Source organism: Geotrypetes seraphini, chromosome 2, assembly GCF_902459505.1.
Source record: "Geotrypetes seraphini chromosome 2, aGeoSer1.1, whole genome shotgun sequence".
NCBI lineage: Eukaryota > Metazoa > Chordata > Amphibia > Gymnophiona > Dermophiidae > Geotrypetes > Geotrypetes seraphini.
In genome coordinates this window covers 398925967-398953179 of record NC_047085.1, presented here as the reverse complement: position 1 = coordinate 398953179, position 27213 = coordinate 398925967, and the positions used below count along the sequence as shown (strand labels likewise).

Below are 27213 nucleotides of genomic sequence, written 5' to 3'. Positions count from 1 at the left end.
TTTGCTGTACGATTGATTGCTGTACGATTGCTGTACTGTCTGCTGCATAGGTAACCAATGCAGTTGTTTCAACACTGGGGATATACGAGTCATTCTTGAAACCCCAGTAATCAGTCTTGCAGCAGAGTTAATTAACATCGAAAGAAGCCATATATAATCTAAGTGAAAATCCAAAGCCCAATAGAGGCACCTTAAATCAGAATAAAATAACATTTAGACAATATCATATAAAAAAAATTTCAACATCTTGTGGAACCTCAAATAACTAACTTTAGTTCTTGGTAGACTTTTCTAGATAACAATAGCAACATTTACAAAAGAAGAGTTAAACTGACGTTAATGGAGTGGGCAGACTTGATGGGCTATGGCCCTTTTCTGCCGTCATCTTCTAAGTTTCTATGTTTCTAAATCGTATTACACTTCCCCATCTGTATTCGTGGGGGTTAGGGGCAGAGCTGGCCCGCGAATATTAAAATAACGCAAATAATATTTGGGCTGGTTCTGCCCCTAACCCCCGCTTCCCCCAGCTATTTTAAGCCCTGAAAGCCCCCACCCCTTTAAGCCTTACCTGGTGGTCTAGCGGGTTTTCAGGCAGGAGTGATCTTCCCAAGCTCCTGCCCCGTGTAGATCACTCACAGGAAATGGCTGCCTTGAGCTCCCATAGTCTTTTGAGCCATTTCCTGTGAGCGATCTGCACGGGGCAGGAGCGTGAGAAGATCGTTCCTGCCCCAAAAACCTGCTAGACCACCAGGTAAGGCTTAAAGGGGGGGGGGAGCTTACAGGGCTTAAAATAGCCCGAAAAATGAAAATAAATTTTTTTATTTAAAACCGCGAATAAGCAAATCCGTAGATACAGAATTCGCAAATATGGAGGGGGAAGTGTACTCTAGAATAGATTGTGCAAAGTGCAATAACAGTACCACTTAACCTATTAGATGAGTAATGGAAATGAGAGAAAATCAAAACAAATGATCAGAAGCCTCAGCCTGTAAAATGTGATGAATCGGTCGAAGTTTTAAACTTGATACGTTTTTCAATAGGTAACCAATAAAGTCTTTTGTGTGCTGCAGAAACACTGTCTTATCTCTTCAGTCCATATATCAACCTCACAGCAGTATTTTTGAATCAACTGCAACCTTTTAACCAGCTTCAAATTTAAATTCAACTACAAAGAGTTACAATAATGAAGTGTAACACTAGCATTTGCACTAATGCTGCAGAATGATGTTCAAAGAAGTAGGACTTCACTAATCTCAGCTGTCTCGTAATGTCCAAAGTCTTCCTCCATAGGTGAATGTTCTGATCTTCATATGTAAGAAAGGGGTCCAGTAAAACCTCTAAGACTTTAAGATATCGCTCACTTTAAAATACCTTTTGGGAAGGTTCACTGGTATTACTCTGACATTTGGATCTAGTTAGGTACTTGGGGACCTGGGTTGGCCATTGTTGGAAACAGGCTGCTGGGCTTGATGGACCTTCGTAGTTTGACTGTTGTGACATGCTGTCTGTTATAGGATATCATTCATACTCTGTAGTGCTGTTAAATGTTTATATTTCTGATACTGTATTATATTAACCATTTCTAAGTTTACTTCATTAATTGTACTTATGTTTATATTTTGTCATGCTATCATTATGCTGTCAAGAAAATTGTAAGTTGTATGTTAAACTGTACCTGATGTACGTTGCCTATTGGTGAATATTTTCAGAAAGGCAGTTAGTAAATTCCAGTAAATAAATTAAAATAAATAAAAATACACAGGGCAATTCCATAAACTAGTGCTTAGAGGTATGCATCACTTAGGCACATCCAAAGCATTATTAATCAATAGTTAGACACCTGTATGCACTAAAGGGCTCATAATCGAAAGAGAAAAACGTCAGAAAACCGGCCTAAGTCGGCACTTGGACGAACATTGTCAAAATACGTCCAAGTGCCTATAATAAAAACGGGTTTTGGACGTATTTCTAAATGACCTAGGCCTTCATAATGCTGCTGAACAGCCATAGTTAAACGGGGCGTTTCAGGAGGAGGGGCGAGGGCGGGATTTGGGCGGGAGGTGGGCAGGCTTAGACTTAGTCGTACTGCATGTGTAACCGAAAGTTATACAGCACAGAATTGACGGAACTTGGACGTTGTAACCAGGGCAGGATTAATTCGTCGAGGGCCCCTAGGCACACAAGTACACTGTCCCGCCCCACCCCACCATGCACCCAGGTGGAAACAGGAAGCTACATCAGAGGGAAGCTTTGGGCAAGCAGCACCACTTGCAAAATTACAGTTCCTGTTGTCTTTCTTACCTGCGTTGCTTGCTTGTCATACTTTCCGTCAATGGGGGAGCCCGTGTTGCCGATCGGGGGGGCGCGTTGCTGATATATGATGGAGGGGTGCATCGCCGTTTGGAAAAAACAATGTTGATGCTAATGTTGATGCTCTTCTTCATTGGGCCCACCTGCCCAAGGCATGTGCCTACTAGGCCTATTGGTTAATCTTGCCCTGGTTGTGACTTAGACCATTTAAAACATGATCACCGGCCCCCCCTCCCCCACCACCATAAAAATATTAATCACAACTTGAAAATTGTGCCTCCATAACATCATCACCTGGCAGCCTGGCATAGGAAAGCCTTGTCGTGCTGCACGGAGGCATCTTAAACCGTCCTGGGGGTGGGTTATGGATCCATGGAGAGGAGAACCCATGCCCATAAGTCCTTGTAATCACTGTATTGATATTGAAACATGTGCACTCCCCTATATACCCCCAAAACCCTTTTGTACTGGCATATAAGTAGCGCCTGCAGCCATAAGGGCTATTGGGGTGGTGGATAAGTGGGTCTAGGGGATTCTGGAGGTGGTTTGGGAGGTTCACCATGACCTATAAGGGAGCTGTAGTGAAATAATGACATGGTACCCTGTAAGGTACCCCACTATTTAGGTGCCATGTCTGGGTGTTCAGTCCATCACTTTGCAGACTCCTCCCACGTCCAACAGGGCTTGTTCTAGGCGTTTTTGACTTGGATGAAAAGTTGGACAAAAATGTGGTATAAAGATGGACGATTTAGCGGCTTGGACGATCAGATCAGCAGGACGTATAGTTAGACGATTTTCGAAACGAAAAAAAATTTGGACGTATTTTTCGAAAATGTGTCCTAAGCTATTTTTTTACTTTGGACGACTTGCAACTTGGACGAAAACAGACTTAGACGTTCCTTTCGATTATGCCCCTACACACTTTTTTGAAATTTTTTTCAACTCTTAACTCCCCCTAACTACTGTCAGATATCTATACCCACTATAATCTCCCCAACCCTGAAATGTCCTGCCTAAATTAGATTGTAAGCTTTTTTGAGCAGGGACTGTCTATTGTGTGTTAGAATGTACATCGCTGCGTTTGCCTTTCAGCGCTATAGAAATAATAAATAGTAGTTGTAGTAAACACTGTTCTACAAGACTGCCCTAAGTGCCATAGCACCTAACTGCAAGGGGAGGGTGCATTCATGTGGATGAAGCATGGGTGTGTCTCCTACTTATACAAATATGGCTGGATTCCAATGGGCACTGGAAAAGAAGGGGGAGCACCCTTTATAGAGTTGTGTTTAGTGCAGATTCCTGTGCCCCAGTTTCGAGCACCAGACTTATGCCTATTGAAACCTGGTGTGGGCAGCAGGTTAGAGATGCCGCTTGCTCTGGCGAAGAGTTAGAGGGGAAGGGAAGATGCGTATGGGGTGGGGTCGGGAAGGAGCGGGGTTTAGAGAAGAGGGTGCTACTGCCCAAGGCACTTCCTACCCTTACTAAACCTTGAGTACATATCAAAAACAAGTTTGGGTTGAGTGTTGATTGAATTCATTTTGCTTTCTTAGGCAAGGACTGGGCGTACAACAATTGTGATTGCTCACCGCCTCTCTACAATCAAGACGGCCGATGTGATTGCTGGATTTAGGAATGGTGTTATTGTTGAGTTGGGAACACACAGTGAGCTCATGGCACAGAAAGGAGTCTATTATTCTCTTGTAATGCAGCAGGTACCAACTCTATACAATAATACATGGCTTTTTATTACTGTTTTTAAGCAGAAAATATAAATATTTGTTGGTCTAAGAAAACATAGGGCAAATTCCAAAATAGCAACAGAAAGAATCAGATCATGTAAGTATTCTTCAAAATTCTTTATTCTTTTCTGAGGACTGAAACATTAAATAAAAACAAGCCCGACACCGGCTGTGTTTTGCCCAAGCAAAGGGCTGTGTCAAGGGCTAGAAGCTACATAATACAATCAACAAACAAAATAAAAACATGTTAGTAAAAAAATATATATATATAAGTTATATTTGGTTTCTTGATCTGAGCTTGTGACCTATAACCCAGAGCAGAAAGTATTTACAAGTTCCTTTCAGGAGCATTAGTTATGTTGCCAGAATCAATAGTGCTGAATTGCTGTGTGATACTGCCATCTCTTGGACAGACTTGGTAAGAGGACTTATTTATTTATTTATTTTTAATCATTTATGGCTATGAGAATAGGCTGTTCTTAGTTTGTGTATTATGTGACTATGCTATATCTATCACTAGTGTTTAAGCCTGTTACATTAATGGGTGCTACTAAAGCCTCCTTCCTTCACATGTCCCCTATTTTCAGCTCCAGCTCCAACCCATTTTTACTCCCCCAGCCCCCTTCTCCCATATTTTTCCTTTCAGCCCCAGCCCCCTTTTCTCACCAGCAGCATTTCCCTCTCCCACCCCACTTCCCTGTGCAGTAGCAGCAGCAGCTTACCCTTCTCCTCCATTTCCCTGTGCAGCAGCATTTCTCTCTCCCACCCCACTTCCTTGTGCAGCAGCACCTCTTCCATGCTCCCTCTGTCCCTCTTCCCTGCTCCCCCAGTCCAGCAGCACCCCTTACTTGCTCCCACGGTCCAGCAAGGTCGTTTGCAGCCTGGTGAGGATCGCGGCTGGCTTTGGCAAACCTCGCAAGCCGCTCTGCATCTCCATAGCACGTTCCCTCTGATGCGATTGCGTACATCAGAGGAAATGTGCTACCGATGTGCTGTGCAGCCTGTGAAGTTTGCTACAGCCGGCCGCGATCCTCACCAGGCTCCTTTGAAGGTGGCGGCAACGGTTGGTGAGTGAGGGCGGGGGGGAAGCTTCAGAGTGTTCCCTGCTGCCCTGTTCTATAATAGAATTCGGCCAGGGAACAGAAAACACGGCGGCAGGGATCACAAAATCCTAAGTGCGCATGCGCGCTTAGGATTTTATTATTATTGATTTTTAGATCTGACCAAGATAGGTAGGGTGTCTTCCTTTTCTTTTTTAACCTGATTCACTAATTTATTTATTTGGTTATTATGTGTTATGATTATATATAATAAAACTATATACTTATTCTTGTATGTATTCAGTTTTTATATAGTTTTACTAACATGGTTTTGTACTGTTTGATAGTATTATTTAGCCCCTGGCACAGACCTTGCATGAGCAGAAAAAGAAATGGTTAGAGATGTAATAAGAGGAGACGAGACTTTTTCAGGTATATTGTAGAAAGGAGGAAGACTAGAAATGGAATTGAGACTAAAAGATATTGAAACTTTCCTGAAAATAACATGCCACCTTTACAAAAGCTATATTATTTGAATATTCCTAAAGAGGATAAAAGCAAAGGAACAATACCAGGAGATTTGGATCTTACTAGAAGCATCTCAACAAGAAGAAATAGTTACTAGAGTTACCTTATTGGTAACCTTCGGTTTTCTCCAGGACAAGGAGGCAATTCTTCATCTATTCTATAGAACTGATAATGTGGAATTTCATGGATTCAAAATGTCAATGTTTCCTGATGTTTCGAAATGGACGCAAGCCAGACGGAAGGAATTCCTGGCTTATCGTCAGCCAACTTTGAGTATGGGAGCAACTTTTCAGTTACGTTTTCCTTGCAAATGCTGCGTTACCTATCAGAGTATTAGATATATATTTTTTGAACCTTGGTCATCTGAATATTACCTACCTCAGAGGAAAAAGAAACTGTTTCTAACTAACAAAATCTTTCAGTAAATAGTTTGGATTTGATTAATTTCTTAGCAAGATCGGATATTGAGGCTGTGGTTCCAGCCACATTGCTAGTTCAATTGGCATTGGATGCTGGGACTTTATTTATTTAATTTTCTATACCGTTCTCCCAGGAGAGCCGAGAACGGTTTACATGAGTTTATTCAGGTACTCAAGCATTTTTCCCTGTCTGTCCCGGTGGGCGCTCAATCTATCTAATGTACCTGGAGCAATGGGGGGATTAAGTGACTTGCTCAGGGTCACAAGGAGCAGCATGGGTTTGAACCCAGCATGGGTTTGAGACGGTAGCTTTAACCACTGCACCAAACACTGCACCACACACTGGTTGCATAAATTGTTTTTTAGGCACCAAGATGTTTTCTTTATGACTTATAAAATTCAAAGGTATCTGGATGTATCTAGGGTTACCAAGGAGATAATTTTTACTTTTATGACCACAGTTTTAGCAAATAGGTGCAACGTTTTGTGCTTAAATACCCTTGTATAATTACTCTGCAAGGCGTTTGATAATGGTTTCTTTGATTCCTCACAACTAGCTAAATTTATTTCTGGTAAAGTAGCAGCTTCCTCAAGTACTCCTTTGGCTGCATCCACAGTCTTCGCAATGAGTATAATTGGTCCAACCTCAGGTTTACTTTGACTTGATATTATGTTCAATAATTATGTATTTTTCCACCTTTTCTTTTTGCTTCTCCCTCCTTAATTGTGGGCTAAGTAATAGTACATAAAACATTTTGTGATTTATCCCCCCTTTTAAAAACTGTAGCACAGTTTTTAGCGCTGGCCGTGGTGGTAATAACTCTGCTCATAGGAATTCTACGAGCATTGGAGCTGTTACCATCACAGCCAGTGCTAAAAACTGCGCTACTGTCTTGTAAAAGGGGGGTTAATTATATTGTAATTGGAAAATATTGTTTGTTTTCTTGTTACTGTTTATTTTTGAGTGATGTGTCTTATGCATAATTAAAATTTCAATAAATAAATATTGGGGGGGTGGGGGGGGGGAAATCCTTGGAGATGGGAGAGGTTCCATGGGATTAGAGAAGAGTGAACGTGGTCCTTCTTCACAGAATTGGTAACAGAGAAGTCAGAAATTACAGGCCGGTAAGTCTCACTTAAGTGGTTGGAAAGATAATGGATGTTCTGCTAAGAGAGAGAATAGTAAACTATCTGGAATCAAATGGGTTATAAGGTCCAAGACAACATGATTTCACTAAAGGGAGTCTTAAAAGAACTGAAGGTTGAAATCTGAGAACTATTGCAAAAACTTGCTAACCTGTCAATTAGAACTGGACAGATATCGGACGACTGGAAGATAGCGAACATCATGCCAATTTTCATAAAAGGATCAAGAGGAGGAACCGGGCAACTACAGACCTGCGAGTCTTACGTCTGTCCCTGGAAAGATGGTTGAAGCACTGATTAAAGATAGCATAATCTGGCACTTGGATACACAGAACCTGATGAGAGCCAGCCAACATGGCTTCAGGAAAGGGAAATCATGTTTGATGAATTTACTTCAATTTTTTTGAGACAGTAAACAAACAAATTGATAGTGGAGAACCAGTAGACATAATATACTTGGACTTCCAGAAATCGTTCGACAAGGTTCCACATGAAAGACTTCTCAGGAAACTACAAAGCCATGGAATAGAGGGAGATATATTGAGATGGATAGGCAAATGGCTGGAGAACAGAAAACAGAGAGTGGGCATAAATGGAAAGTTCTCAGACTGGGAGAAAGTGACTAGCGGTGTACCCCAGGGCTCGGTATTTGGGCCCATCTTAATATTTTCATCAATGACTTAGAAGAAGGAACATCCAGTGAGATCATATGAGAAGAGACTTGAATACCTGAATATGTACACCTAGCCTAGAGGAAAGAAGGGATAGAGAAATGATATAGACATTTAAAGTCTTGAATTATATTAATCTACAAACAAATCTTTTCCAGAGACAGAGATGCAGTAAAACTAGAGGATATAATATGAGGTTTTGGGATGGTAGACTTAGGAGTAATGCCTGGAAATATTTTTTCATGGAGAGAGTAGTGGATGCCTGGAATGCTCTTCCTGTAGAGGTGGTGGAAGCAAAATCGGCGAGTTCAAAAATGCATGGTATAGACACAAAGGACCTCTAAATAGAAAGATAGGATCAACATAAAACTCAACAGATCAATGACTAAACTTCATTTATGATGCACAGGAGTGATGCTTAAATGCAGACTCCTCAGTAGAGAAATGAAGTTTATGTCAGATGGACTTCTATGGTCTTTGTCCTGTATATGGCAAGACAGATCTTGATGGGTTGGAATTAGCTTTGACGATGATTCCAGCACTGGGACAATTTGGCTGATGTCGGACGGACTTCTACGTCTGTGTCCTCTATATGGCAAGACGGATCAGGAGTAAATATGCATATTTTTTTACCACATCAGAGTACAAGTCTTGCCTATCGCAGGGGGGAGGGGAGAATATTTTCTAGAGCAGGGATAGGGAACTCCAGTCCTCGAGAGCCATATTCCAGTCGGGTTTTCAGGATTTCCCCAATGAATATGCATTGAAAGCAGTGCATGCAAATAGATCTCATGCATATTCATTGGGGAAATCCTGAAAACCCGACTGGAATACAGCTCTCGAGGACCGTAGTTCTCTACCCCTGTTCTAGAGGAACTTAGCAAGTGAAATGAATGATTGCTAGATGGTTGGTTCAACATTGCCTTCAAGATGAGTGTGACTGTTGGGCAGGCTGGATGGACAACGCAGTTTGTTGTTTACTGTTACTGTGAAACGCAGCCAGTGTCGGACTTATCTGATTTTGTTTCAGACCTCACAAGTGGATAAAGACTTTTGAAGATTGGAAAATCTGGCAACCCTAACTGCATGTTTGTTTCAGCCCCATTTTCATCTTTCACCCCTGAGTAATGCAGATTTCATAGCTTTCTGCTCCCCTCCTCCCCTCTGTTCTCAGTCTTTGTTTCTGTTCTGTTATTTCTTCGATGCTTCATTTTCTTTTTTCCTTTGCTTCTTTCTTTCAGTTTCTTTAATGCTCAATTAATGCTTCTCCTCCTTGGATTATTATCTGGATACTCGTCTCTTTTCTGTCTGATAAATCTGATGTTGACCGTTCCTTGTTATTTTTAATTTTTGTTAATTGTGCTTTGCCTAAAGCCCCTACATAAATGAAATCAATACATTTCCTTCTATTTGATTTTTTCCTCTTTGTGTGTCGCTATTATTTTTAGAATAATGCAAGTAGCAATGAATATGAAGAAACTGATGAATATACTGATCATACAGAAGACGAAGACCAGCTCGACTTCGAGATCATTCCTGATCTCCCAGAAACGGAAGGTATTGAAAGAACAAGTATTCATAGGCAATCAAGTAGACAGAAACGCAGAAAATCAACTATGAAGAAGAGAAGAGTCAAGAAAACAAAGAAATCCAAATCGGATGAAAAAGAGGTATGTGTTACTAGGAAAAATATTAGCAATCCCAGATGAACAGTTTAGGCCAGGGGTGTCAAAGTCCCTCCTCGAGGGCCGCAATCCAGTCGGGTTTTCAGGATTTCCCCCAGTGAATATGCATGAGATCTATTAGCATACAACGAAAGCAGTGCATGCAAATAGATCTCATGCATATTCATTGGAGAAATCCTGAAAACCCAACTGGATTGCGGCCTTTGAGGAGGGACTTTGACACCCCTGGTTTAGGCCCTATTTACTTTCTTTTTAACTACAGCCTACTACAGACCATTCCCTTCTCTCCAGTACAATGATGATCTTCCACAAGCAGAAACGGACTTGTATGTTTGAGTGGCTGAACTGCACGTACAAGTAGGCATTCCTGGGGGTAGGGAAGAGGTAGCCCTGGGGTGGAGTTACTGTATATGTACATAGTTTTATAAACTATATGGAGGAGTCTAATGGCTAGTACATTGAGCTGAGATTCTGGGGAACTGGGTTTGATTCCCACTGTAGGTCTTTGTGACCCCAGGCAAGTCACTTAATCCCCTCCATTGCTCCAGGTACAAAAAAACCCCCACCTTAGATTGTGAGCCTACTAGGGACAGAGAAAGTACCTGCATATTGGCTAGATTCAGTAAATAACATTCAAAATTCAGTGCAGATAAAAATTGGCACTTAATGCTTTACACTAATGGGCGCGCAAAGATGAGCGCATGTTTTGGAATAGCACTGAGTGCCAATTTCAGTGCCCAAATATGGATGCCAATACTTATGCCTGTTGAAATTGACTGTTTTTCCTGGCATCCAATTAGGGTGCAAATCTACTGGCCTCCCATGGCCTTGCCCCCTTTTGGCAAGAATGGCGTGTGTGCAAATACAAATTGGTGCCAGTCACAATTACTACCCAATTATTGGGACTAAATGGCTCACTGGTTGACTTAATTGGATGCACATTTTATTTATATTTTTCAATTTTCTATACCGTTCTCCCAGGGGAGCTCAGAACAGTTTACATGAATTTATTCAGGTACTCGGGCATTTTCCCCTATCTGTTCTGGTGGGCACACAATCTGTCTAATGTACCTGGGGCAATGGGGGACCTGGTGGCCCTCTCAGGGTCACAGGGGACAATGTGGGCTTGAACCCACAACTACAGACTATCGAGGCTGTATTTATACTCCCTGCACCACACTTTCAGACATCATAAGGTAGAAAATAGCAAGGTAACCCTTGTTTCATAGAGATGGCAAACATAGTTAACAAAGCAAGGTAAAACATAAAATGCCAAAACATGGTATGGCGAGCATTAAAAGGCAGAGCTTAGCACAGCGGTGATAATATTACAAGTATGGCTAGCAGAGTAAGAAAAAACTTGGCAAAAACGGTAAAGCAAGTGTGCATAGCATGGAAGACATGGTACCGTAAACATTCAGCTGCAAACCTGGATGAGAGATTGTGGCAGGGTGGACATCTTGAATCAGCATCCAAATATCAACGTCTAATTTTGGGCACCATGCTGTATATACAGTCCAGGGGATAATGTGTAGGACTGGCTATGTATAGTAGAGCTATAGAAGTTAGTAGTAGTAGTAAACACACAGCATATATGCATTTTTTACATCTTCAAAGAACTGCATATAGTGGAGATTTTGCCTCTATAAAAGTAATAAGTAGAATAAAATGTTGATAAAATGACCATGTTGAACTGAATATGGCTGTTGGAATACATTGTTCACTGCTTCCTGCAACCTTCAATAAACTACTCTGAGAAGCGTGAGCCATTAATGTAGTCTGCAGGAGACTAGCCTGTACCCCTTAATCTCTCTCCCAATACAAACGCAAGCACCCATGTTCCAAAGAACCGGACCTAGCCGTTCCCAAACGCCACTGTTGCCCTGCAGGCTCAATACCCACCCAACCATGTGAGCTTTTAATAGTGCTCTCCCCTTCATCCTAACAGTCTTGCATTCAAGCCCCTACAATTTCCAGATCCAAATTCATCCCTTAATGACTCGATTACCAAAACATATTAACAGCAGGAAGAACTGGAGGACACTAGTGAAAGTGGAGGGAGTTTTTCTCTGTTGGATTTCATGGCCCATACAAGAAACATGGAGAAATTAGGTTCTTACTTGCTAATTTTCTTTCTGTTAGCCTGTAGACCAGTATAGTTATTCTGTAGAGATGGGTATATACTTCACTATGACCAGCAGGTGGAGACTGAGACAAAAACTTGTAGTATATCAGCTGAGGCTCCCTCTATCTTCCCAGTCTGCCGAATAGCCAAGCAGAACCTAGGAAAATACTAACTGAGAACAGTAAAAACACTCCAAACAGGAGGTTAAAAATAACAAACACTATTGGAACATGCATAGAACTAAATTCCTGCAGTGAAAATGTCCCCACAGCTCACCAGCTAAGCCATAGCTGCTGTTCTTATGTCTCCCCGGCCCTAGTAAAATAATAGAACCCGCAGAAAAATCAAAATCTGCACGCAAGCAAAACCCGCAAGCACCACATAAAGACAGAAAGGGTGGGGAACTATACTGGTCTACAGGCTAACAGAAAGAAAATTGCCAGGTAAGAACTTCATTTCTCCTTCTGTGTCGCCTGCTAGACCAGCATAATTATTCTGTACAGATGGGACGTACCAAAGCAGTATCCTTCAAGGGTGGGACCCTCAAAGGGCTAACACAAGAACACGTTCACCGAATACCGCGTCTCAAATACGCTTGAACATCCACATGGTAGTGCTAACAAAGGAATGTAGAGAAAACCAAACTGCAGTCCTGCAAATATCCACCGGAGGCACAAGAGAAGACTCGGCTCAAGAAGCTGCTTGATCCCAAGTGGAAAGAGCCTTGAGAAATTCAGGAACAGGCATTTTTCTGAAGAAGATAAGCGGAAGCAATAGTCTACGTGATCCAGCGCACAATAGTAGCCTTGGAAGCGCCATCCCCCATACGAGGACCCACTAAAAAGACAAATAGATGATCTGATTTCCCAGGTCCTCTGCACATAAAAGCAAAAGACACAACTGACATCCAACTTGCTCAACTGTTTCTGCTCAGAAGATCCCTCCCGACTAACCAACACCGGGAGGACTACAGATTGATTGATATGAAAAGGAAAAGCAACCTTTGGAAGAAAAGAAGGAACAGGCCGCAAAACAACCCGCTCCCTGGAAAACTCCAGAACGGGAGGCCTACAAGAGAAAACCTGTAGCTCAGAAACACGTAGCAGACATAACAGTCACCAAGACCACAGCTTTAAGAGTAAGGTCTTTCAACGAGCAGTCACCCAAAGGTTCAAAAGGTGGACACACCAGAACAGACAGGACCAGAGTCAGAGCTCAAGATGGAACAGATGGTCGCACGGGAGGCTTGAGTAAGTTGGCTGCCTACAAGAAGCGAATGACATCAGGACTGGCAGTCAAACGCTGAACTCTCAACAACCCACGAAAGACTAACAAGGCCGCAAGCCGAACCTGGAGAGAAGACCAAGCCAGGCCCCTGTCCAGGCCATCCTGCAAGAACTCAAAGATGTTTGGCAGGGAAGCACGAAAAGAGACCACTCTACGCACAGCACATCACCCCTCAAATATATGCCAAACCCGCACATAAGCCCGAGAAGTGGAAAATCTCCGTGACGCCCAAGAGGGTTGAGATCACTTTATCTGAATACCCCTTCTTACCTAGGCGGTCCCTTTCAAGAACCAAGCCGTAAGACAAAAGGGACCCAGATCGAACATTGGAATGGAGCCCTGAGACAGAAGGTCGGTCAAAAGAGGAAGAGGATCCACCACCAGATGTCTCACCAGGACCGCGTACCACGGGCGCCTGGGCCAATCCGGAGTCACCAGAATCAACAGGCCTGGATGTCTAACAATGTGGAAAAGAACTCTACCCACTAATGGCCACAGAGGGAACACATCCAACAGACCCTCCGTTGGCCAGGGGTGAACCAGAGCATCTAGCCCCTCGGACTGACCATCTCTGTGATGACCGAAGAAGCGGTATGTTTTGGCATTGACACTTGTGGCCATCAGGTCCATGAGAGGATGACCCCAAGACTGCACCATTAGCTGAAAGGCTGTGTGACTTAGGCACCACTCTCCGGGATCTAGGGCGTGACGATGCCATGCCTGCTATATGGAAGGCCGAGATGTCCTGAAGATGAGACTGCCCAGCCATGACTGACTTGGCCATCAGAAAGGACCGGAAGGCTAACAGCGCTAGACGGATGGCTATGGTCTCTAGAACATTGATCGACCAGGAAGCCTCCTTCGTGGACCAGGTACCCTGAGCTGAGTGACCTAGACGCTGTGCTCCCCAACTGAGGAGACTGGCATCCATTAGCAGCACCGGCCACTGCGGCTGATCCTGACTCGCCCCTTGCACTAGATGAGAGGTCTGGAGCCACCAACGAAGACTGCAGTGAGCCAAGCCCCACAGAAGGACAAGAAGATCCAGACTGTGCCTCTGAGGTGACCACCTCCATAGAAAGCATACTGAAGAGGACACATATGGGCAGTAGCCCACCTCACTATGTCTAGGGAAGCCACCATTGACCCCGAGACTTGGAGGAAATCTTGGCCTGAGGACACCGGGCCACCAAAAGCAGGAGAATCTGAGATGATGTGTTTACCCGGGCCTCTGGGAGGAAGACGTTCCCCAAGGAGGTGTCGAACAGAACTCCTAAATACTCCTAAATACTGAGAGGGGCCCACCAGCTCTTGGAAAGGTTGAAAACCCATCCTAGTGACTGCAGAAACTCCACCACCCGAGCTGTGACCCGGGTGCTCTCTTGCAACGACTTTGCTCGAATCAACCAGTTGTCCAGATAGGGATAAACCAGAATGCCTTCTTTGCACAATGCTGCCATGATGACCACCATAACCTTGGTGAACGTCCAGAGCCGTGACTAGGCCAAAGGGAAGCGCACATAACTGATAGTGCTGCCCCAAGATCACAAAGCGCAGGAAACGAGGATGAGAGGCCCAAATTGGAATAAGCAAGTAGGCCTACATCAGAACTAGAAAAGTCAGATACTCCCCTGGCTGAACTGCCAGAATCACAGACCGCACAGTTTCCAACTGTAAAGAGTCCCCAGCTGTTTAACAGAAAGGGAATCTCGTGCGAGTGGTGGAGAAAGCCCTGGCTTCCCAGCGAACAGCTGCTGGCCGTTAGGAACTCGCGAAGGTGGATCCCTGGCTACCAGCACCCGATGCCGATGAGGATTCCCCATCGCAGTGGCCTGCCTTACTCGAACAGGCTGGCAGCGAGTGCTTTGCGGCTGGATTACAATGAGCACTTTTCCCCTTGCAAAACTGCTCATTGCTCCAGACACGACCTAGCTAAAATAAAAGTGCCAATGTGGGGAGGTGGAGGAAGGGGGGAGTAACCCAGCACGGTTTGACACCCCCGAGGTCAGACAGATCCCCAAACAGGACCCGTCCAAGCTTCATCCGGCACTAAAAGGGGTACCCGGAGTCCTACAACAAATTCCAACAGGCCTAACAGAGGGAGCCAGATTTTTCCTACCGCTACCTGCTTGAAAGTGTGAAAGACTGGGATGGTAGAGGAAGCCTCAGCTAATATACTACACCAAGTTTTTGTCTGTCTCCACTTGCTGGTCATAGTGAGGTATATACCCATCTGTACAGAATATTCTGATCTAGCAGGCAACACATAATATTGAATTTCAGAAAGGTAAATGAGCAGAGCAGGAAAACAAAGGTTTTCAAATATATTTTGAGGTTGAATAAAGAGTTCCTAACATAAATCGGAGTTCCTAAAATAAATTGGGAATGTTAACACCATGTCCTGAGCTCAAAACCTATTCACCTTCCCCCCTCATAAAGGTATCCGAAGTAAGAAACTATACGACAGCCTTCTAGCAACACAGGCAGCGAAAATTGACCCCACCATCACCAAACTAATGATCAACACAACAGACATCAAAGTGTTTCGAAAAGAAATCAAAACATTTCTATTCAAAAAACACGTCCTTACTAACTAGTCTCCTCCCCTTTCGCACAAACTCTCCCTCTCCTGAATATCACATTAGTCAACTCCTAGAACCTTTCCCTCCAAAAATACTCACTCCCAAATAAGCATTTACCTCACTCTCCATCAAACTTCTTACGTCATTGTTAGGTAATTTCTCGTCTGTAACCCGCATAAACTGATATTCTCCACTATATCCTGTTATCACTTGATTCTCTTAAATGTAATTCTCACAATTGAATGTAATTCTTATAATTGAAACCTCTACCACACCATGTAAAGTACATGAATCACGGTTATGCAATTTCCCTAGATAAGCTATTAAGTAATATCTCTAGATAATCTGTTATGTAATTTCTCTGGATAATCTTTGTTTTGCAATTCTCTCGGTAATGTCCAGATCTCTTATAATTTGTAATCCGCCTAGAACCGCAAGGCACAGGCGGAATAGAAATCACTAATGTAATGTAATGTAATGTAATGTAATAATTAAGTTTGGTGGATTGGTTGGATTATGTTGTCCCCTTAGGTATAAATGCTAAATAGTACTTTCATCGAGACAGTAATGAGGCTATTGATCTTTTGTAAAAGGGTCATTTGTGTTAGCATTATGACTGGTTCTTTGATGCAATACTAATACACATCCAAATAGCATGCATTAAGCTGCATACTACATGAGCATTATCTAGTCACACAAGCAGAACACAGATAAACTCTGTGAAAATACAGGACCACAAACGGGGAGTGTATGGAGCAGTGGTTAGAGCTACAGCCTTAGAACTCTGAGGTTGTGGGTTCAAAGCCAAGCTGCTACTTGTGACTCTAGGCAAGTCACTTAATCCCCCCCATTGCCCCAGGTATACTAGATAAGAATTTGAGCCCACCAGGACAGATAGGGAAATATGATAAAGTACCCACAGTGAATTCGTTTAGTGTTTTAATTTTTTATAAAGTGCTTTATATACCACAAAGTGCTTATTTGCTAAAGTGCTATATTCAATAACTTAATCAGTTTTAAAAACTCAATGAGCTAAACACTTATCTTTTTGTTTTTTCGTTGTTCATATCGGGAAGGGAGCTGCCATTCGACATGTTTCGACGATAAGGGGGGACAGTTCTTGATACAGCCTATTGTCGAAACATGTTGAATGAAAGGTCCCTTCCCGTGATTAACAACGAAAAAACAAAAAGATAAGTTTTTAGCTCATTGAGCTTTTAAAACTGATTAAGTTATTGAATATAGCACTTTAGCAAATAAGCACTTTGTGGTATATAAAGCACTTTATAGAAAAGCACTTTATAAAAAATTAAAATACTAAAAGAATACACTGCGGGTCCAATGAGGAGGACAGTGCCGTAAGTACTGTAGCCATTGAAAACACTTGGCTGATACTGGCACTTCTGAGGACCTTGCTATAATGTAATGAATTTTTATGATTCTATGGTGATTTGAACAGTTGATTGAAATATAGTATGAATACATTTGGCTGCGTGATAGTACTGATGATTACAAACTAAGCACTTTCCCAGCGACATTATATCGCTATCATGGCGCCTTCAAAGAGCTTATGTGCACATTTAAAAACATTTAAAAAGCCTTTAAAGTGTTACTTGGTGAAATCAATTTGAGAGACTTGCCCAGTATTGAGGAAAAGGGGGGGGGGGGATGTACATTGTTGTTTTGTTCTAAAGATGGATGTAGGGCAAAAAGTGAAGAAAGAGAGAAAAATAGCAAAATGATAAGACCCTGGAAACAGAGTTAAGAAAACAGACAGAAGGAAGTGCAACCAGAAACTGTGAAAATTGATTTAAAAAATAAAACCACCAGAAAAAAGTGGGAAAAATTTAGTGATGTAAATTCTCAAAACTAACATATTTCAATCTGCTGTCTACTGTATATCTTCCACTATTTAGGAAGAAATGCATTTGTTTCAATTTCTCTGGTGGTGTACTGCATGCAGGATTTGACATCTTAAGGTTTTGTTTGTGTATATTAGTACTTCTATTTTATTTATATACCACTTATATCCTAAGTGGTTCACATTCAGGTACTTTTATCATATTTCCCTCTCTGTCCCTGTGGGCTCAAACTCTATCTAGTATACCTGGGGCAATGGGGGGATTAAGTGATTTGCTCAGGGTCGCAAGGAGCAGCGTGGGTTTGAACCCACAACCTCAGGGTTCTAAGGCTGTAGCTCTAACCACTGCGCCATACACTCCCAGTCTATGGTCCTGTATTTGCATAGAGTTGCACAGTTGCACACCGAATATTATATAAGTTATCTTTACTCACCTTTAAATCGTTGCTATACAAAACTCCATCATTTATTTATAAAGCCTTAATTCCATACTCCTCTCAAAAAACTTTACGATCCAATCAACAACTTTTATTGGTCATTCCCACTCTTAAATTCATAAATACCCGAAGACAATATATCTTCTCTGTTACAGCACCACAAACATGGAATTCTCTCCCACTTTATTTAAGGGAGGAGAAAAATCTTGATAAATTTAAAAGCCAACTTAAGAGTTTTCTTTTTAAAGACGCTTTCAATATTTAATTGAATTGCCAATCGCTCTTTATATCTCCCTTTCATTTTAGTCAGCTATGTATACTATTTCCAAAAATTATTTTGTTTTACCTTTCCTTTTGTGTTTTACCCTTAACGGTCCCTCCTTTCCTATTATAAATTGTATTTCTTTCCCCTCTATCCCAATGTTTCCTGTTCTAATTTGTCTAGTTTTTTAAAATGATTTTTATATTTTTACTATATTATTGTTATTGTTTTATCATGTATTTTTTGTATATGTAAATCGCTTAGTAATTGTGATAGGCGATCAATCAAATAACGAATGAACTTGAAACTTGAGTTTATCTGTGTTCTGCTTGTGTGACTAAAGCCAGGTGTTCTGGTAGGAATTTATTCATTTTTCTATACCGTTCTCCCAGGAGAGTTCAGAATGGTTTACATGAGTTTATTCAGGTACTCAAGCATTTTTCCCTGTCTGTCCCGGCAGGCTCACAATCTGTCTAAGGTACCTGGGACAATGGGGGGATTAAGTGACTTGCCCAGGGTCACAAGGAGCAGCATGGGTTTGAACCCAGGGTGCTGAGGCTGTAGCTTTAACCACAGCGTTATTGGTGTCATGGTTCCAAGTAGGAAGATATTTGTCCACTCCTTCAGCCCTTTTGGACCCAGAATGGCTCTCACTGCCCTAGGGTTGAGGACGGATTGAGACATCTAGGTTTTACTTCCATTGCTTTCCATGGAAGTGAAACTCAGATGTCTCAATCATCCTCCTTTTTCTGAAGTGCAGTAATTTTGAAAAGGTTGAGTGATTGAACTTATTATTCTGCTTTGGCATTAACCCCAACTCTGATGAAGATTTGAAATGTGTTGGTGGGGGCTGGTGCAGCAACATCCAAAGTTAAATCCAGTTTAAATGACTCTTATTATTATGTAATTTGAAGGCAAATGGAAAGTCTCATCCAACCTACCCAATGTACTGTACTTCCTGATGCAGCATTGTAGCCCTTAGCAGATCCTCTGCCCTCATCTTCTGAAAAGTCTGTGTTTTTTGGTCTATGCAAGAATTCTTTCTTTTCTCTGAGGTAATTTACCTGCCTATGCAATTCTTTTATTTTAAAGGACATCGAAGAACTTCCTGAAGTGGGCCTTACCAGAATTCTGGCTCTGAATAAACCGGAATGGCCCTATATTATATTTGGGGTCATTGCTGCTGCAATAGCAGGTGGCATTTATCCTACGTTTGCTGTCATATTTGGGAAAGTGATTGGGGTAAGTTTAATTGCAGCTCTTTTAATCCACATTCACTTGTAACTAGTGTGGAGTATATTAGAGGATTAAAGTTCAGTATGTCAACAGAGAGCAGTCTTCAAAACCATTTATACTAAAAAGCTGTAGATATACTGCATCTCCAAATTTGTATAGTGTTCAACAATATGCATAATTTTTAAAGGCAATTAGGGGAAGCACTTTTTGGGATGAGTTGAGTGAGCATCATAACATAATGTAGCATATGAGACATACGAGATCAATATTCAACAAACATGGCAGTCCCCACTTAGTTATTATGGATAAGTTATGCAGACTTTAAGCCATTTTATCCATATAAATCAGACTGTTGAATATGCAATCATAACTCAACAATGATGACAATAGCCCAAAAGTGTAATAGACAGCAGCACTGATCAAAAAATGGCTTTAAAAAAAGCAGTGATGATTTTGTGGATACATTTTTGATTACTTTGTACATGTCAAGGCAATTCTTTAACAGGGTGCTTAGTAGGAGCATATACTATGAAGGACTATAGGTATCTACTAAGAATTCATGCTAACTGGATATATAAACACACATATCAGCCCTAGAGATGAAGTAAGTGTTGCAGACCAGAAAACAAGTAAAAAATCCAGCAAAAAGGTTCCTCACAAAGAGCAGGAAAGCAAATACAAGAAAAACAACTGTGGAGAGCTGGCTGCCTGCGGCAGTGGCTGATGGGGTGGCGTCCTCACGTCGGGGCTTAGATTAACGTCGAGCCCTGAGGTTTTCACCACCGCACTACTCCCCGGCGGTGTCCCAAGCGGGCTAGCCCCCGACGCTTCCTGCTCCTGTTGCAGACGCCGAAGAAGATCATCAATCGCTAACGAAGGGGCAGTCCTGCCCCATCTCTTTGGCATATTTAGTGCAGGTATGATTAAGAATCGATGGCGTCCTCACCGCAGCAAACATGCAGTGGCCCATATTCAACCAATCTTACTGTACATGGTACAGTCCAGAAAAAAAAAACAACATAAGAATACACAGTAAATGAATTGTGGTATAGACCTGACACGGGCCATGTTTCAGTCACAAAAGACCTTCCGGGGTCCAGTGCTTCTATAAACCACAAGCAATGAATTGCAAATATACAAAACAAAATACTGTGTGCTGCTAAATCATTGCCAATCGAGCGATGTCACCAAAAGTAGCAAAGAGGAGCATATACTTAGGGCTCTTTTTACTAAGTGTGCTAGATGCTAACGCCAGCATTGAGCTGGCATTAGTTCTTGGCACGTAGAGCGGGGTTAGCGTGTGCTAAAAATGCTAGCGCACCTTAGTAAAAGGAGCCCTAAATGTTTCATATACACGGGTAACTGGCATGTGTAATTTAAGTGGAAGGTTCATTAATGCAGCCACTCCCTGGCAAATACTCAATGTAAGTTCACCAGCATTTGCAGCTCTTATGTTCTTGCTCGTCCAAAGTGTAAATAGAAAGCCCAAGGTCTAAGAGGGTAATTTTTATAACAAATCACCTAGATTGAGAGGGCAAGAAGGTGCCTATTTATAATCTTATTTTCTAAAGAATCATAGGGGTTTATGTGTCTTTACAAAAAACCAACTTCGATCTGGCAAATTAAGTGCCCCAAATAAGGGCATGGACCAATGTTTATACAAGGACTAGATTCAGTTAATGGTGGCCAAATTTGGGCACAAAAAAAAAATACGAGCTCTTGAGTTGCGTGCCGTCCATGGAGTAGGGTGTAGTGCCAGGATCAGTGGCCAACTTTGGATGCAAAAATTTAAGCTAACTGAAACCTGGTGTGGATCCCCCGTATTCACTGTGCGCATCTGTAGTGAACGCCACTGACACACCCATGGCCACGCCCCCTTATAAGCTGTGTGCAAAAATATTTGCGCTTGATGTGCACACAAATCTTAACTGGAGCCAATTAACTACAATTGTTGCTAGTTACTATTGCTACTTATTTTTATAGCCAGACGCACACAGCACTGTACAGGTCCTCGTCGACTTATGACCGCAATTGGTTCCGACTGACAGGTCGCAAGTCGATCTGGACATAAGTCAGCCTATACTAACTACAGTATTTTTTACCCCTCCCCACGTACCTTTTCCATGGTGGTCCAGCGGTGAGGGGTAAAAAATAGTTATTGTGGGCTGGGATGAGAGAAGGGGGAAACGCTTCATAAAGTTGAACCGTCGTAAGTTGCCTAGGTCGTAAGTCGACGAGGACCTGTATATAGAGAATGACACGGGAACAAATTATTTTACATCCTCATGAGTTCTCTTCCTGTCCCTGCCCCATTCCTGCAAGCTGTCCTCATCTGCCCATCTCAAACACTTTAAAATCATAAGTGTTCGAGGCTTGTGCGGTTAAGGCAGAGTTTACAAGAATTGGGCAAGAACGGAGACATAACTCACGGGGACGGGATGGTGAAATTGAGTTTCTGCGGGGACAGGGACAGATTTGTCCCCATGTCATTCTCTAACTCAGGGATCTCAAAGTCCCTCCTTGAGGACCGCAATCCTGTCGGGTTTTCAGGATTTCCCCAATGAATATGCATGAGATCTATGGGGAAATCCTGAAAACCCGACAGGATTGCGGTCCTCAAGGAGGGACTTTGAGATCCCTGAGTTAGAGAATGACATGGGGACAAATCTGTCCCTGTCCCCGCAGAAACTCAATTTCACCATCCCGTCCCCGTGAGTTATGTCTCCGTTCTTGCCCAATTCTTGTAAACTCTGAAAACCCGACAGGATTGCGGCCCTCAAGGAGGGACTTTGAGACCCCTGTTCTAACTATATATTACATTAACTATGAAGAAACGATCCCTGTTCGACAGAGCTTACAATCTAATCAGACAGACAAACAGGACAACTGGGGTGGCAAAATAGGCATGCGTACTTTACAAGTGGGTTGGAGTTAGGAGTTAAAAGCAGCTAGTTAGCTTCTTATTCAGTTAAATTGGTGTACAATTTGAGCATGCAATTTTGGACATGATATATAAAATCCAGGGGAAAGATACACACAATTGCATGTACTTGATAAAGTCTATGTGTAAATAGCAATTCTAACCATGCCCTGCCAATAGTTCTCCCAGAACACATGAAAATATACACATTGCAAAAAAATATATATACACGCTCATTGGAAAGATTAAAAAAATGAAGCTTTGAATAAAAGTATTTGGAGGAAAATATTTATAGATCGACTCCTTGAACCAGAAAACAACTTCAAGGGGTCTCTATGTCCTTGTCTAAAAGATAATTACTGGTGGTAATATACCCCCCTCCTTGTAACACTGGTAGTGGCGGTAATTGCTCTGACGCTCATAGAATTCCTATGGGCGCTGGAGCAGTTGCCACTGCTGCCGGCGCTACGCGTTAGCAAAGGAAGGGGATAAAGTGAGCCAAAGAATGAGGTTGTGACTGAACCATAATTTGTTGATAAGCTTTTTCCTTTTATGACAGAAAGTGCTTTGTGGACGGCGTATTGTATGCCAATGAGTTTATACACCTTATACGTATATAACGCCAGTGCGGTACTGTAGCTTACAATTTAATTACTCTCACTTGAGTACCATATTCCACAGAATCTCATAAGTTTCTAAAGTCAATTTCTTCCATTTTAAGACATTTTAGTTATCGGATATTTAGGCACAATTGCCCTCTCAGCGGCTGAAACAAGCAATTTGCTGACACTAGTTCATGCCTTGGGATGCAAAAGCCAATAGGGACATACTTAAAATATGTCTGTATTCTCATACAAAACTGATATATTTTGTGGCCTTTCAAAACACACCCAGAACAAACCCCCATAGAATCTGTGTATCTCATGGTATCTACATACATAAATAACTGTAAAATCTGTAAATCTGTAAAAACACTGTAAGAAGCGGTCCAGAGAAGGGCGACGAAAATGATAGGAGGCTTGCACCAGAAGATGTATGAGGAGAGACTGGAAGCCCTGAATATGTATACCCTAGACCAGGGTTGTCAAAGTCCCTCCTCGAGGGCCGCAATCCAGTCAGGTTTTCAGGATTCCCCCAATGATTATGCATGAGATCTGTTTGCATGCACTGCTTTCATTGTTTGCTAATAGATCTCATGCATATTCATTGGGGAAATCCTGAAAACCCAACTGGATTGCGGCCCTCGAGGAGGGACTTTGACACCCCTGTCCTAGAGGAAAGGAGGGACAGGGGAGATATGATTCAGATGTTCAAATACTTGAAGGTATTAACGTAGAACAAAATCTTTTCCAGAGAAAGAAAAATGGTAAAACGAGAGGACATAATTTGAGGTTGAGGGGTGGTAGATTCAAGAGCAATGTTAGAAAATTCTACTTTACAGAGAGGGTGGTGGATGCCTGGAATGTGCTCCCGAGAGAGGTGGTGGAGAGGAAAACAGTGACGGAGTTCAAAGAAGTGTGGGATGAGCACAGAGGATCTAGAATCAGACAATAATATTAAATATTGAACTAAAGCCAGTACTGGGCAGACTTGCACGGGGGGGGGGGGGGGGGGGGGGAGGATGGGCTAGGAAGGGCTTCAATGGCTGGGTGGGTGTGAGTGGGCTGGAGTGAGATTTGACTGAGACTTCAGCAGTTGGAACCCAAGCACAGTACCTGGTAGAGCTTTGGATTCTTGTCCAGAAATAGCTAAGAAAAAATTTAAATTGAATCAGGTTGGGCAGACTGGATGGATCATTCGGGTCTTTATCTGTTGTCATCTACTATGTTACTATGTTATATAGTATCATGATGGCAGATAAAGGCCAAATGGGCCCATCTAGCCTGCCCATCTGCAGTAACCATTATCTCTTTCTCTTTCTGAGAGATCCCACGTGCCTAGCCTACACCTTCTTTAATTCAGACACGGTCTCTGTCTCCACCACTTCTTCCAGGAGACTGTTCCACGCATCTACCATCCTTTCTGTAAAAAAAAGTATTCCCTTTGACTCCAGGTTTCTTTATTGCTGGTGGGTCCTCACAGAACATTTATTTCTTCTGGGCCTCTCCCCTGTATGTACTCAGTGCACATGCATTCCTATCAAAGGACAAATTATCTCCAGGGTAAGGGACTTCCTTTGAAAGCTCTGTTGTAGAGGACCCTTCAAATTGTGGCTCGGACAGATATGTGGTGCTCCAAATTTCATTACTGAAAATATATACAATGCATTGCTTTGAGGTAGTCTTTCTGTCCTGAGGTTGTACAGCATTCAACAAATACTGGAATACTCCACAGCTTTCCTTTATCTGTTTCTGTGATTTCCTCTCAATTATTGGTCTGTTAGGGTAAAAGGTTTCCATTGTACCAAGGCAAGGCCTTTTCCATTCCGAATAAGCAGAGTCTCTTCTTTCTGGGATCCAGTTCTATACAGATTTCTCCAAGTAGAAATTATTTGGTATACGGTACTTCCTCTTATTCATTGTCCCTTTAACTTTGAGGCTCAAGCTGCTGCTCCACTCCTTAATTAAATCACAGGTATTTCACAGTGAATGGAAACTGAAAAGGGGAGGGAAGTTTCAAACAAGTCAGAAACTCAACTACTGTAGAACCAAACACTGAGCCCTATATCACGGCAGGCAGCAGGGGGTGCTGTAACCACACGGTATATACACCTCTCTCCTCTGACTTGGTATGGCTCTTTCTGAATACTTGAGCATCCTGAGAGGATTGTTAAATATAGATGCAAGGTAACTGTTCTAAAATGACCTCCATTGCTTAGTTGAAGATATAAGTGTTTTGAGCAGATAATTTGTAATCAAGCTTTTGTTTTTATTTATAGTCTTTTCAAGAAACTGATGGTGACAAAAGAAGCCAGAATACAAATTTGCTTTCTCTAATGTTTTTGGTACTGGGAATTATTAGTATCCTAGTATATATAATCATGGTAAGTTTCTTCAGTCTTAAACAGAATAGAATGAGCTAGATTTAAGCAGACAAAAACTAGCTTTAGTGATATTTTTTTTAAGGAAATGTTATGTTTTTGACTACTTCATTATAAAATTTAAAGAAGCTGAAGCAGAAATTGGTCTACAGTGAGAGATTAGAGAAATTGGGCCTCTTCTTCCTTGAAAAGAGGAGACAGAGAGAGGACATGATCGAAACATTCAAGATATTTGGGGAGCTCACCTAGATGGTCTCAGGACTCGGGGTGTGTGGTCTGCTCGAGAAAAGGCATTCCACATCAACCTATTCCCTTCCCAGATCCCAACGCATACTATAGCTATCAACCTTGTAATCTCCCTGGGAATGCCCAGGCTAATTTCTTGTTGTAAACCGCCTAGAACTGAAAGGTATTGGGGGGATAGAAGCCATCAATGTAATGTCCTGTAATGAAATTGTTCTGTCGTGTTTGTTTGTTTTTTTGTAAATCTTATATATTGTAATTTTAAACTTGTGTTAATCGCTTTGAAATTGATAAAGCGATCAATCAAATATATATTAAACTTGGAAACTTGGTAATACTGAAGGGAATAGACTTAGTAGATAAGGACTGGTTGTTCACCCTCTCCAAGGTAGGGAGAATGAGAGGGCACTCTCTAAAGTTAAAAGGGGATAAAGTCTGTACAAACGTAAGGAAGTTCTTCTTCACCCAGAGAGTGGTGGAAAACTGGAACGCTCTTCCGGAGTCTGTTGTAGGGGAAAACACCCTCCAGGGATTCAAGACAAAGTTAGACAAGTTCCTGCTGAACCAATGTGATCAGAATTACTGTAGATAATTTATATTTAACCTCTTATATCCCATGTGTGTGCTATAATACATTGAGTTGGATTCAGACCTTTAGACCATTGCATGCGTGCCTGAAACTGGGGGGAAAAAAAATCAATGGGCAATTTTGGGGGGATGGGGGGGAGGAGATATGTTATCAAGTCAGGCTACCATTAAGACAGGTTACATTACTGTTAACCAGGGTGATATCAGAAGGAGAGCCAATGCTGGCATGAGCAACAGGTTGGAGTTGCTGCTCGTGCCAGAGAAGAGATAGAGGGATGGTGGGAGGGAAGTGAAGGTACGCCTGCGGCGGAGGAGGAGTGGGAATGAGCGGGAGAGCAGCGAGGAGGTGGGGTGCCGGCTTCCTCATCAAGACGGCACCCGGAGTGGACCACCCTCTCCCCTGCCCCCTTTACTATGCCATTGGGTGCAACGCATTCACCTGTTTGGCAGTATGTCCACTCTCTGCAAGACTACTTTACCTGTGGAAACGGCTTGTAAAATTTTCTGTGGAAATGGGCTTTTTGAACATTTGCCCCATTGTGAGAACAAAAATGTATACAAAGGGCTGGATTCCATAAATGGTGCCAAAGTTAGGCAATTCTCAAACAACTCCTACTATTATCTCAATCAGAAATACATTAGTATCTCAATCAGAAATACATTAGTATAGTAGCATCAGACATCTATGGTCAGAAAGAACCCTGCGGATAAAGACCTATATAGTCCAAAAATAAGTGGAGAAAAAGAGACCTCAAAAGTTTTTGCTCCTTATTTTCAGTACATTTAAGTCCTGTAAGAGAACTAGCACAGTCATTGTTCTCTAAAAACACTCTGCCAAAACTTATTTAAAGCTTTTTGCAATCCAGTTGTGCAGCATGATACTTATCTTCATAGTTGTAAAGACAGTCAACCAGCGGAATACATAGACGTTCTACCACTAATGCACTTGTGATTGAGTCAAAGATAGGCGCTGTTAAGATCTGCACTAAGTGCCAGATCTAAAAAGATCATGTAAGGCTAAGTAACCTTTCATAGAATAATGGTTTAGAGTGAATTCTTGCATGCATGAGGACTTACGCCTGCTAAAACATGGTGTTAATCCTCATGCAAGAAACAAAGGAGACGGACACCTCTGCCCAGACGAAATCCAATAG

General features: G+C 42.2%; 1 protein-coding gene across 10 annotated transcripts in view; it reads left to right on the top strand.

Annotated features, from left to right (window-relative positions):
• The window catches only part of LOC117354083 (ATP-dependent translocase ABCB1-like), a 161561-nt gene that overhangs the window by 100877 nt on the left and 33471 nt on the right, over window positions 1-27213 (top strand). For all 10 annotated transcript variants that reach the window (XM_033930918.1, XM_033930916.1, XM_033930912.1 and 7 more), the window contains 4 exons: window positions 3861-4022; window positions 9302-9523; window positions 19185-19334; window positions 25127-25231. In XM_033930918.1, coding sequence (XP_033786809.1) covers window positions 3861-4022; window positions 9302-9523; window positions 19185-19334; window positions 25127-25231 — 639 coding nt within the window. The remainder of the gene's footprint in view (window positions 1-3860; window positions 4023-9301; window positions 9524-19184; window positions 19335-25126; window positions 25232-27213) is intronic.